This window comes from Phoca vitulina, unplaced genomic scaffold (assembly GCF_004348235.1).
Source record: "Phoca vitulina isolate PV1807 unplaced genomic scaffold, GSC_HSeal_1.0 scaffold91, whole genome shotgun sequence".
NCBI lineage: Eukaryota > Metazoa > Chordata > Mammalia > Carnivora > Phocidae > Phoca > Phoca vitulina.
This window is the reverse complement of record NW_022589794.1, coordinates 3,022,415-3,035,876: the sequence shown is the minus strand read 5'-3', so window position 1 is coordinate 3,035,876 and position 13,462 is coordinate 3,022,415. Positions and strand designations below refer to the sequence as shown.

The window sequence follows — 13,462 nt, the reverse complement described above, 5'->3', positions numbered from 1 at the left end:
AGCTAGCCAATGAAATCAGTGTTTCGAGGCATGGACGTAATTGGAATACAGCACTGTTACCTGTAATGGTTTCTCTGTAATAGGACTGTGTGCTGTGTGATAGCAAAATGGTTTGCACCAGCACAACTCTCCCCTGGCCCCCTGTATTTGTCACAAAGTGAAGGGAAAGGCCGTGCTCACTCTCAGCTTAGAAAACTTTATCTCACGATGTCTGTCTGCAGCTTAGAAGCAGGCAATGTGACATCTCATGACCAGCTCACAAGGATGACAAGTAACTGTGTTACAGGGTTCCCCATCTGTGGATCAGGTGATGCTTATCATTGTTTATTTCCTTTGTGGGGTCTTCGCAATTTAGATCAGTCATTACTCATTGTATCCAGGTAGTCTTGACATCTTGTCATAGAGGCTGTTACTTTCAGAATTCTAAGATTAAATAAAGCAGGGAACACCAACTTTATTGAATACTTAAATCATTATACTTAGGTATTTTACAACACCTACATCATTAGAAATTCCCAACAAAGAGAGTGTAGCTATAGAAGCAGTCACTGGTAGGATGAAGGGAGAATGCAAGCGAAGTGACATTTGTAATTTGAGGTTCTCATTTAAAGCATTACTCTCATTCCTATCATTAAAATTTATTAACATATCAAGCTCAGATTCACAAGAAGATGGGGAAGCAGATCTAGTGTATGTAAAGAGAGTGGGCATGTTAAAGGAGCATTTAAACCATGGACTTGCTACCCCTGTAGCCATCAGAATGGTAGTGTGTGTTTATCTCCAAACTGTGATGATCACAGGGCAGCCCGAGGCACATGAGCGAGTTATATATACTTACTCTATGGTGTATGTTTGCACAGAGCAGAATGTGTCACGTGATGACCCCTGAGCTCTGGGCCAGCAGTGCTACACGTACAAGGTCGGGGCAGACAGCTAATGAAAAGGGTCGGGCTGCGGGCCCTTTTGTGTCTGTGCACTGCTGGCCTGTTTCCACTGACTGGTGCACCTGGAGAGCAAGGGCGCCTAGGGGAGCGGTGCTCACACCTATTGCCCACGCTTCTCTCTGCTGTATTTGAAAGGAAAGCCTCTGTACCTCTATGTTTACTGAGTAAACTGTTCAACAAATTAGTATGTGCGAGTGTGATCATTGGTAACGGTGAACTCTAGCTTCCATTCAGCTGGGTATCCCAAACCAGATCTAAACTCTGGCCAGTTTCCAACACGTTTATCATCCACATACGCCTGAAACGTAAAGAGAAAAGCACTGGTAGATTCAGTTGTTGGCGGTGTTAATAGTCAATGCTCTGCCTGGCCCTTGGTTCACCCAGCTGGGGTCTGGGTCTGTGCAGAAGAGAAACGGCCTGCTTTCTTACAAACTAAACTGGAGACTCCCCTAATCCCTTGAAGCTTCAATGAGTAGGATACGGACAGTGTACCTATACCGCGAGCACAACTTGTAAGAAAAGTGGAGGTGGGGCACGCTGTGTGAGGTGTACTCACATGCACCCCGCACCTTCTGTATCCGATAACCCCCTGGGAATCCCCACTAAACAGATGGGCAGTGTCTGGCCCTGCAGATTGGGGGGCCTGGACCCCCCCACCCTTGTCCGGTGCTCCGCCCGCAGGAGACGCAGTTGTCCTTGGATGCCTTTCCTGTCCTTTTGTTTTCTTTTTATGATTTTAAGTATCTCTACACCCAGCATGGGGCCTGAATCCACAACCCAGAGACAAGGGGGGCAGGCTCACCCACTGAGCTGGGCAGGTGCCCCACATTCCTGTCTTAATGCCCTCTGGCCCAGCACAGACCCCTGCTTTGATTAACACGTGAGTATGGTGTTAAACTGCATGCTTTTGCCTTGTTGGGAGGTCTTCCGATGGTAGGAACTCCAGCATTCGTTACGCTGCGCGCACCCCAGGGCTCCTTCCCCGCACCCCCGGACTCTCGAAAAGCCAACGGAGCTTACGGCGAGACCCGCCGCAGAGCCCTCTGGGAGATGTAGTTCTGGGGCGAGCGGCACTCTGGGAAATGTAGTTGTGCGCGCCCACTTCCGCGGTCGCCGGGAGCCTCTCGGCGCCGGGGCCCCAGCGGGAGGGGGAGGGGGTGGGGGCGGGGCTGGGGCGGCCTCGCTGTCCCCGCGGGCCCGTGGTGACCCCGGCGCGCGTTCCGCGGGTGGGGGCAGCGTTCGGGGCCAGTGCGGTCTGGGCGGTCCGTTGTAATCGGAAATGCGGAGGTCTTGGGGGCGGCCGAGGGGCGGAGGACTCCGGGGATCGGTGACTGGGCCTCCCGGGAGGGGCCGCCGGACGCAGCGCGCAGCGGCTCTTGCTGTTTGGAGCGTGGCCGCCGGAGCCGGCCAGCGGAGGACTGCTGAGGGGCCTGCGGGGATCGGTGGCTGGGGTCAGGTGAGGAGCCGGGGCCTGTCGGGCTGAGGGCTGGCGCAGAGCCGGGGACAGCGGGGTGGGTCTTCCGTGAGCGCCGCTGCGGTGAGTGGTCGTGCGCCTGTGAGGGCGGCGTCTGGGCGTCTGCGTCGGGGTGAGTGGCGGGGGCCCGCAGGCGGAGTTGGTCTGAAGGTGCCAGGAATGGGGACGTCGGAGGTCTGGACTTGGGGTGCCTGCAGTGGTCGGGGCAGCCGTGGAGGGCGGAGATCGGGTGCCTGGTGGGGTTAGTGGAGGGCAAGTGGAATGTGCTGGCTGGAGGGACCACGGAGTTGAGTGTCTGTGGGGTGACCGACTTGGGGCCTGCGAGAGCTCTGCGAGTGGGGGGACATTCCTGGAGGGGGATTTTTCTCATTAACTTGTTACCGAGCCTTGGGGATGAGTGGCTTGGAGGCCAGCGGGGTCTGGGAGGTGCTGCGTGTTGTCACGAACCGTAGCTCCTGAGGGAGTGAGTGTAGGACGACCGTTTACATCAGTGACTGGGGAATCAGAGATCAGGATTAGGGTGCCTGGTGGGCGAGGAACTGGGGACCACTGGGGATGATAGAGGGATTGGGGAGGCCCGAGTGTCGATCGTTAGAGAGTCCCTGGGCGCCTGGCTGGCTCAGTCGGTAGAGCTGGGACTCTTGATCTCAGGGTCCTGCGTTCGAGCCCCACGTTTGGCATAGAGCTTGCTTTTAAAAGAGAGAATAGTGACTGGGGAACTACGGGGTGAATGATTTGGGAGCTTGGGGGGTGGAGGTCAGAGATTGGTTGACATTTGGCTGAAACTGGGGGTCCGTGGGGCTGACTGGGGACAGAGTAGGTTTAGACAACTGGGGAGACAGTTTGTGGGGAGAATCCGACTAGTCGTCAGGAAGCCTGTGGGCTAATAGGTGTGAGGGTGAGTGAGGGAGTTGTTGGTGTGGCAGGGCTGTGGGAGTTAGCGATGGGCCGGCTGTGTGAGTGACTGGGCTCCCAGCTTGCTGGGAGTGTGACTGGTGGGGTAGCTTGTGAGGGGCTGTGGGGTTGAGGGGAGGTCTTTGAGGCTAATGACTGCGTGGCCTTGGGGGTCAGTGACCGAAGACTAGGGATGCCAGGATATTGGGTATTGGTTGAGAGCTGAATGGGTGACCTATATGATATAATCACAGGTCTGTGGTTGTATTTGTGGGTCTGAAAGTGGGTTTACCATATAGCATAAACTGTACAGCGTAAAAATTTAAGAAGACTTTAGATCACATTTTTATAATATCAGCATGGTTTCTCCCACCCTATGAGAGACGTACCTTTGAAGTAGTGGGATTATTGATAATAATTGTTACTGATATGTATTTTCTATAATCACGTCATGTAGTAAGAAGAGCACTAACTAGCGTTTGCTAAATGTTTATGTGCCTGTCATAGTTCTAAGGTATTTACATGTATTAACTAATTTAGAACTCTCAAAAACATTATGAGCTTAAAATGAACTACTTACTGTATTTTGAGGGGAAGCTCTGCTGAATTATTCATTTCATCAACTGCTGGATTCATTTTCCTCTTTTATTTATGCTTTTATTTAAAAATGCAATTGTTGTTCTTATTGTCTGTTGGCTGTATATTTTGCACACACACACACGGTCTCTCTTTCCCTTCCCCACTTTGAGAGAGAATGAGTGCTTGATGAAATGCTGCTATGAATGCTGTGGGGTTCCTTCTGCATACCCCATTATTTTGAGTCCTTGTTAGGTCTGTTTAGAGTCTATAGAAAACCCACTGAGCTTTTTTTTTTTTTAAAGAAAAATTTTTTTTATTTATTCATCTGAGACAGAGATACAGAGTGAGAGAGAGAGCATGAGCAGGGGGAGAGGGAGAGAGAGAGGGAGAAGCAGACTCCCCGCTGAGCAGGGAGCCCGATGTGGGGCTCAATTCCAGGACCTGGAGATCAAGACCTGAGCCCAAGGCAGATGCTTAACAACTGAGCCACCCAGGCGCCCCCCACTGAGCTTTAAATGCAGGTGAGTTTCCAGCAAGAAAGGGATATTTGCATCAACTAAAGAGAATTTGTTAACTGATTCAACAGATTCCAGTTTCCATGAATTAATTGGCTTATTTGAGATAAAGAAGAAGTCTCAGGACCAAGGATCCTTGGTGAAGAGAATCCTGACCAGAGACCTTTGATTTGAGCATTAAGATAGAGTCCAGAAGATACGCAGAGTCCACAAGCACAGAGCAGAGCCTACAGTTACTGGGCATTTCCCAAGAATAGCAGAAAATGACCAAGTCCCAGGTGAGTAATTCTTTTATTTCCTCAATTGTAGTTCCATACAATTCACCCCTTTAAAGTGAACAATTTACTGTTTTTTGGTTTTGTTTTTTTTTAGTAAGTTTAGAGGCTTTTGCAACTGTCTAATTATTCAGCCACAATCTAAATTTAGAATATTTTCATCCTCCAGAGAGCACCTGGGTGGCTCAGTCGGTTAAGCGTCTGCCTTTGGCTCAGGTCATGATCCCGGGGTCCTGGGATCGAGTCCTGCGTCGGGCTCCCTGCTCAGCGGGGAGCCTGCTTCTCCCTCTCTGCTCCCCCTGCTTGTGTTCCCTCTCTCGCTGTCAAATAACTAAATAAAATCTTAAAAAATAAAAATAAAAAGAATATTTTCATCCTCCCAAAAGGAAACCCTGTCTCCTTAGCAGGTATTCCGTTTCTCCCCGCCCCAGCTCCAGGCCACCACAATATGCTTGCTGTTTCTCTGCATTTGCCCATTCTACCCATTTCGTATCAACAGGATCACACACTACAGGGTCTTTTGTCACTGGCTTCTTTCATGCAGCCTGCTTTCAAGATGTGGCATCATGTAATGCTGTATTGTCTTTTGTTGTGGAGTAATATTCTATCGTGTGACTATTAGCACATTTCGTTTATCAGTTCCTCATTTGCTAGACATTTCCACATTTTGGCTATTAGGATGATGCTACTACAAACATTTGTGTTTATGTTCTTTATTCTCTTGGTACATACCTAGGAATGGAATTGCTGGTTCCTGTGGTAACTATATTTAACATTTTGAAGAACTGATAAGCTTTTTTTTTTTTTAAGATTTACTTATTTATTTTAGAGAGAGAGAGAGAGTGTGCGAGCAAGCAGAGGCAGAGGGAGGGAGAGAATCTGAAGCAGACTCTCCCTTGAGGACAGAGCCTGACATGGGGCTCGATCCCACAACTGTGAGATCATAACCTGAGCTGAAATCAAGAGTTGGGCACTTACCGACTGAGCCACCTGGACGCCCCTCTGATAAACTTGTTTTAAAGTGGCTGCTTCATTTTACTGTCCCACCAGCCATGTGTAAGGGCCTCGACTTCTCCACTCCTCACCAACACTGTTATCATCTGATTGTGGCCGTTCCAGGGGGTGTGAAATGGTACCCTTGTGATTTTCATTTGCATTTCCCTCTGTACCCACATTGATGTGTCTGGGTATAAAATTTTTATTCACATTCTTTATTGCTTTCAGTTGGAAGGCTCTTGTGTGCCTCCAGCTTTGGGGAACTTTCTTGTTTTATTTCACTGATTATTTCCTCCCCTTTATTATCCATTCTCTCTAGCTCTGGAATACTTGATGGGTTTTTGGATCTATCCTCTGAGTTTAAAAACTTTTCTTTAATATGTTTGACTTCTTTTCTTTTCATCTTTATTCTTGCGGAGTTCATCAGTGTGGTAATTCACACTGCAAACGTCTTCTTTCAGGAGATACATTCTGGTGTCTGGCAAGTATATCGAGCTTTTTTTCCGTTCAGGTTTTTTTTTTTTTTTAAAGATTTATTTATTTATTTGACAGAGAGAAACACAGCGAGAGAGGGAACACAAGCAGGGGGAGTAGGGGAGGGAGAAGCAGGGTCCCCACTGAGCAGGGAGCCCGATGCAGGGCTCGATCCCAGGACCCTGGGATCATGACCCGAGCCGAAGGCAGACGCTTAACGACTAAGCCACCCAGGCACCCCTCCATTAAAGTTTTAATAACAGCTCATTTAATGATTCCATCTAATGTTTCAATGTGATGGTTGAAGATAAGGGGCTGAGACTCAAGTGTTGTTTACATTAAGATATCTGTTTCAAAATCAAAAATACAATTTTTCTAAGGATGATAACCTTATATAGAATGTAAAATCCAGATCTTGTGTTTGGCTTGAAATCATTCTTTTGGGGGCACCTGGGTGGCTCAGTCAGTGAAGCATCCGCCTTCAGCTCAGGTCATGATCTCAGGGTCCTGGGTTTGAGCCCCATGTTGGGCTCCCTGCTCAGCGGGGAATCTGCTTCTCCCTGTGCACCCCCATGCTCTCTCCTTCTCTTTCTTTCTCTCTCTCAAATAAATAAATAAAATCTTAAAAAAAAAAAGAATGTTAAATAAATGTATCACTTGGGGATGACTTCACTTACAAATAGTAGCTCTAATAATAAGGCCCGTGAAGTTTCTCCTGCAGGACACCTGGAGTAGACAGTCCGGGGCTAGCACAGCTCTTGAGGGCTGCCATGAAAGGCTCCGGGTCTTTCCAGGGTTCTATTCTGCCATACTTCACAAGTTGGTTTTCTGTCTCGCACGTGTTGCCTCATGGCTCAGGGTGGTTACTGCAGCTTCAAGTACACGTCTGCTTTCAAAGCAGGGAGAGGGACGCCTGGCTGGCCCAGTTGGTGAAGTATCCAACTTTTAGTTTCGCTCAGGTCATGATCTCAGGGTCATGGGTCAGGCCCCACATCAGGATTCGCGCTCAGTGCAGAATCTGCTTAACAGTCTCTCTTGCTCTCCCTCTACTCCTCCCCCTGCTCGCTCTCTCAAAAACAAATAAATAAATCTTTTTAAAAATAATAAAAAATAGGGGCGCCTGGGTGGCTCAGTCGTTAAGCGTCTGCCTTCGGCTCAGGTCATGATCCCAGGGTCCTGGGATCGAGCCCCGCATCGGGCTCCCTGCTCCGCGGGAAGCCTGCTTCTCCCTCTCCCACTCCCCCTGCTTGTGTTCCCTCTCTCGCTGTGTCTCTCTCTGTCAAATAAATAGATAAATCTTTAAAAAAATAATAATAATAAATAAAAGCAGGGAGAACAGTAGAGAGAGCAGAGGGTACTCTCAGTATCTCTCTCTTTTATCAAAGAAGCAGCAGCTTCCCCCAGATGGCCCTTGCACACTTCCTAGATCCCGCTGCCAGCCCACAATCACAGGACTAACTCTAGATGTAAGAGAGACAGAAGGACAAAGGGAACGGTTGTGATTTGTTACTGGGAACGGGGCGTATTTGCACCCCTCGTACAACTGAGGTTAGCAGACAGAAGGAGAAGAGCTATTCTGAAGACTGCTAGTGGCTCGTACCCCGGGGCCCTTACATCTTTCTTTCATTATCCAAAACCCGTTGGTTCAGAGTTACCAGGAGCGTGCTCTTTCAGGGATCATTGTCGTTTGAGGATGTGGCTGTGGACTTCACGCGGGAGGAGTGGCAGCTGCTGGACTCTGCTCAGAAGACTCTGTACAGAAATGTGATGTTGGAGAACTTGAGCAGCCTTGTGTCACTAGGTAAGGACACATCCTGTGTGGACTCGGCCCAGTCAGCTGTCTTTTCCTGTTCGTTTACTGAAAAATGGGACCTGTGAAGTGTGTAATGACTTAGGGCTTTAGTTTAAGAATTAAAAAATTCTTAGCCCTTCTTTGTCTTCAGAGTGTTTGTCCATGTGCATCCCAAATGAAAGGCCTCATTCACAGCCTCTGAAGCTAAGCATTTGTTTATTCTTTAGAAGCCTAAAGCCCAAGAAATTGGGCTCAAGTCCTGTGTGATTTTCCATACACAGGGTTTCAACTTATCAGACCAGATGTGATCTTCAGACTGGAGCAGGAGAAGCCACGGGTAATCAGTGAAGACATCCCCAGTCAGAGCTTTTCAGGTGAGTCACCTGGGAGGCGGGGGGATTGGAATGCCCTTTGCAGCGAACAGTGAAGACAGTGAAGGGTGGGCACCTTCACAATGTTGTTGAGAGAATTCTCAAAGTCACTAAACCTTTGGAAGTGACTCAGAACCATTGAGATGGGGACACCTGGGTGGCTCAGTCGTTAAGTATCTGCCTTCGGCTCAGGTCACGATCCCGGGGTCCTGGGATCGAGCCCCGCATTGGGCTCCCTGCTCCGCGGGAAGCCTGCTTCTCCCTCTCCCACTCCCCCGGCTTGTGTTGCCTCTCTCGCTGTCTCTCTCTCTCTCTGTCAAATAAATAAAAAATAAATCTTTAAAAAAAAAAGAACCATTGAGATAAGCTTCTCAGATACACAGATATCTATCACTAATCCATGTGAGGATAATCTGCCCTTCTTTGCTTTGATTTTATTTTATTTATTTATTTTTTTTAAAGATTTTATTTATTTATTTGAGACAGAGAGAATGAGAGAGAGCACATGAGAGGGGAGAGGGTCAGAGGGAGAAGCAGGCTCCTTGTTGAGCAGGGAGCCCGATGCGGGACTCGATCCAGGGACTCCAGGATCATGACCTGAGCCGAAGGCAGTCGCTTAACCAACTGAGCCACCCAGGCGCCCTTTGCTTTGATTTTAGAGTGAACTATGCTTCTCTGGTCTGTACTAAGGAGCTCAACCCCTCTTTCTCATGTCAGACCTTGTACATTCATTTTCCTCTCCACACCACAAACCTTATCCTGCTGATAGGTCCCTTTTCTTTTCTCTTGGACACAGGAGTCATTGTCATTTTTTCCCTCTCACTGTTCTAATTCCCACATACTTTCTTTCCCTTTTGACTGGTAAATGCCTCAGATTACTATTGTATACCCACAGTCATTTCCTCTATTCTCTCTTTGATTTCTTTTATGATAGTTTACTCTTTCTATTCCCATAACCAAAGGAATAACTTTGGTGTCGTCATTCCCTGCCTTCTAGTGCAATTTTTTATTGCCTTGTCTTAGAGTTGAGTGTGTGTACAAATGAAACCTTTTGCCTGGGACAGATTATTATATCATTGCTTCTAACAACCTATTTAGTCAATGTGGTTTTTTTTTCTTCTCCTTATCTATTATTGGTTTTCTACCTCAGTTTTCATGAACGCACTTTATTTAATTTTAATTCCCAAACATGTACTGGTGTGCGTGATTATTTCTACAGTTCTAGTTCATCTGGTTCACAGTTATTGAAGAATTCACAAAATGTGTTTTATTGTTCTCTTTTCTAGAATACCGGAAAGTTGATGATTACAAAGCATGGCACCAAGAAATTCAAGACAGGCTTAAAAAATTGGAACAAGTCCGTGAAATGAATGCAAGTGGAAAAATATTTCAGTCTGGCATGAACCTTGCACCTTTAAAGCAAAAGCCCAGTAAGCGTGTCTCAAATGGAAAACATTTGAAATACTCGTTAGATTTATTTACTCAGACTGGAAACTGTGGAAGAAAGCAAGCTGGTAAGGTCAATGGATATGAGAAATCCTGTCTCCGTACTGAACATGAAAAAACTCATGTTGGATTAAAATACTATGAATGTAATGAATGTGGAAAAGTCATCAGCAAGAAGTCACGACTCATTGTCCATCAGAGAACACACACAGGAGAGAAACCATTCAAATGCAGTGGATGTGGCAAAGCCTTTTCCCAGAAGTCACACCTTGTTACACATCAGACAGTTCACACGGGAGAAAAACTTTATGGATGTGAGTGTGGGAAGGCTTTCTCTAGAAAGTCACACCTCATCACACATCAGAGAACTCACACGGGAGAGAAACCGTATGAATGCAGTGACTGTGGGAAAGTGTTCTCTCAGACATCACAGCTCATCATTCATCAGCGAAGTCACACGGGAGAGAAACCCTATGCGTGTGGTGAATGTGGGAAAGCCTTCAGTGGGAAATCACAACTTATTACTCATAAGAGAACCCATATAGATGAAAAGCCCAACAAATGCAGCGAATGTGGCAAAGCCTTCAGAGAGAAGTCAAGTCTCAATAAGCATCAGAGAATTCATTCAGGAGAGAAACCCTATGGATGCAGTGAGTGTGGGAAAGCCTTCAGTGGGAAGTCACTGCTCATTAGACATCAGAAAACTCATTCAGGAGAAAAGCCCTATGGATGCAATGAGTGTACAAAAGCCTTTATTTGGAAGTCACAGCTCATCATACACCAGCGGACTCATACAGGAGAGAAGCCCTATGGGTGTGGCGAATGTGGGAAAGCCTTCTCCCAGAAGTCACACCTCATCATACATCAGAGAACTCATAGAACAGAAACCCTAGAAACAGAGTGAATGTGAGAAACTTTGAAGAAAATAATCGCACTTCTCTCTACATCCTAAAACGCATTTATAGAAATTCTCTGAAGGCCGTGAGTATAGGAAAGTCATTGGCAGGAAGTTCTACTTCCTTAAACATCAGAATGCCAAACGGGAGAGTGGGCCTATGTGTGCAGTGAACGCGGCAAAGACTAGAGAAAAGCACTCAGCAAATAGTCTAGTCTCGTTGTAAATCAAATTATTCATATTGAGGACAAAAATAATGATTTAAAAGAATATAGAAAAACTTTGTCAATAGAAACGTTAAAAAAAATCAATTTCCAACTCTGGTATTCCATCTTTTAAAGAAAAGATTATTCAGTTTTAAATGATAAGCATATGAAACCTTAAAGATACGTATCTGTATGTATATATATGTTAGTACTGATGACAGCCAAGTAAAAAGCCTGTTGCTTCAGAGGAATATAGGACTTATATTCCTGAGTATGCCTACATGTTATAAATTTATATATTTTCATAGCACATGTGAAATTAATCTGTGAACATGGTGTATGTCATGTTTATGACACGGCGTCTGTCAAGAGTGCTACACGATGGATACGTTTGTTCGTACCATAACGGTAGAAGATAAGCTGGACCAAATGATGTATTTATTATTTAACAAACACTCTAAGATACATTGCCAGATATTTTTGGCACATGTAAATGAGTTTGAGAGCTCTTACCTGCTCTGTCTTCAGTAATAGAAGCTGGACTTTTTCAATAAAGTCTTCTGCCTCCTCTGCGTCACTAGTTTATATACAGAACTGTTCATATTAGACATGCAAAGGCAAGAATACACATTAACATATAACTGAGTGAGCAACAGAAAAGCCCTGAATTGCATCGCTCATCATCTAAATATATGAGAAATGGGGTTCATAAAAATAAAAGACCCACAAAGTATATCCTCCTATTATTTTTTCAGTGGGATTTCTGTATAGATTAGTTGTACATAGGTTGAATATAATAGAGCCAAGAAACTGTATTTTAGGTTAATATGTTAAGACATCATGTAATACTGTTCTCTGTGTCAATCTTTTAATGTTTTCCTAAAGTACTTTGCAAATAATTAGAAGAAACTCTATTTAAAAAAACAAAACATATAGTTCTGTAAGGTTACATGCAGAGACTTCTTGCTAGGAGAATAAGAGTTTTGATAATTTGATTCAGACATCTTGTACAGATGAGGCTTTAGAAATCAAGTTACTTTATTGTTTGTAAAAGAAATCTTTAATGTACAAGAAACCTTGCAATGCACAAGGTATTATTTTGCTTTTAAATATGCCAACTTTGTTTAATTTTTAAATAATGTGTCTTGAAAATGCCAAAACCCTTTCTTGAATGTTGGTGAAATTCAGAGGTTTGCATCACACCCAAATGTGTGATTTTCTTGTGTTGCCAACACAAGAAACTTGTCTTTGTTGAAACCATCTATTATGCATGTTACCCGTGCCTCCGTTTAGAATTTTTTAGTACTTCCTCTCCTTGATAATGTCTGACAATCTCAGAATTCTTTCCTGAATGGTTATAACATTCAGACTTACAGAAGAATGACTGTTTTCATCAGAGAAAGGGAGATTTGTGGACAGTAGTCTTTATATTGCATATCCAATGGCAAATGTTATTTGTGTACGGGGTTGTATCAAAATTAAAGTTAGGACCTAGGTTAGCAAAGTATTGCTTTGGGGGGATGACCTTGACCCCAGATTTCTTATGCAACCCATATGGGGAGGTCTTCATTATTCTGAAGTGTCCTGTGAGAGCTTGTCTGACTTACCAATCAGGGTCCAAGCTTGAGCACAACAGCTACTCTAAGTGAAGCTGAGCGAATTACAGTTGATTAAAGAGGCAGTAGGAGAGCTGAGAAGCCAGAGGGGGTGGTGAGGTGGAGCTGTAAGTATTCACATGCAGTTTCTGCTCCCCATCCTTGCACCCTTGACTGCCTCTGGGTCCGAGGGCTTCATCCTCAAGGGAAGAAGGCTCCTATCAAGCGTTAGAACAGTTCCTTGATGCTGTTTTGAGCATGTTGTGCCAGTGAATCAACCATCAGAGAAGGAGGTTACTATTACTACTGGGGTTTTAAATCCACAGAACTAAGGAATTGCTGGCACACATTTGGGGCCAGGTGGACGCTGTATGGAGCCTCTTAGTATTTCCATTATGATTGTGAGTTCCGGTGGGAGACTAAAGCACCCGAATAAGGATAGGACTACTAGAAATTCAGTCTTCAGTAATGAAGATTGGGTTTCCCCACAAGTAAAGAACCTTGACCCACCAATACCTTGCTAATGGCAGGCATAATACGAAACACGTGGCAGAAAAAAAGTTATTTTAAAAAATCAAAGTTTTGTGGTGAGTACAGAGGTGAATATACCTGCCATGTATATTTTTGTTGTGTTTCAACAAATTTTCCTTCCCTATTTTTTTTTAAAGATTTTATTTATTTATTTATTTGACAGACAGTGAGAGAGGGAACACAAGCAGGGGGAGTAGGAGAGGGAGAAGCAGGCTCCCCGCTGAGCAGGGAGCCCGATGCGGGGCTCGATCCCAGGACCCTGGAATCATGACCTGAGCCGAAGGCGGACGCTTAACGACTGAGCCACCCGGGCGCCCCTCCTTCCCTATTTTTTGTTTTGAATTGGAACATTGGTGAGGATTGGTTTTATAATTTAGTTCATAGATCATGAGATCAAGAAAAGTCACATTGGGGGCGCCTGGGTGGCTCAGTCAGTTAAGCGTCTCCCTTCGACTCAGGTCATGATCTCAGGGTC

At 45.4% G+C, this 13,462-nt stretch overlaps 1 protein-coding gene across 4 annotated transcripts; it reads left to right on the top strand.

Moving 5' to 3' along the window:
• Positions 1-2,128: 2,128 nt before the first annotated feature.
• LOC116626819 (zinc finger protein 300-like) lies at positions 2,129-11,431 on the top strand. 4 transcript variants are annotated; one of them, XM_032396348.1, is made up of 5 exons: positions 2,129-2,400; positions 4,478-4,684; positions 7,826-7,952; positions 8,225-8,317; positions 9,601-11,431. In XM_032396348.1, exons 2-5 carry the CDS (start codon positions 4,670-4,672, stop codon positions 10,662-10,664), a joined length of 1,299 nt encoding a protein of 432 aa, XP_032252239.1. In that variant the 5' UTR covers positions 2,129-2,400; positions 4,478-4,669; the 3' UTR covers positions 10,665-11,431. The 4 variants fall into 4 exon arrangements, with proteins under 4 accessions (XP_032252239.1, XP_032252238.1, XP_032252241.1 ...); XM_032396347.1 differs by lacking the exon at positions 2,129-2,400 and adding an exon at positions 2,541-2,592; XM_032396350.1 differs by lacking the exon at positions 2,129-2,400 and adding an exon at positions 2,541-2,592 and having other exon boundaries at positions 7,801-7,952.
• Positions 11,432-13,462: the final 2,031 nt, after the last annotated feature.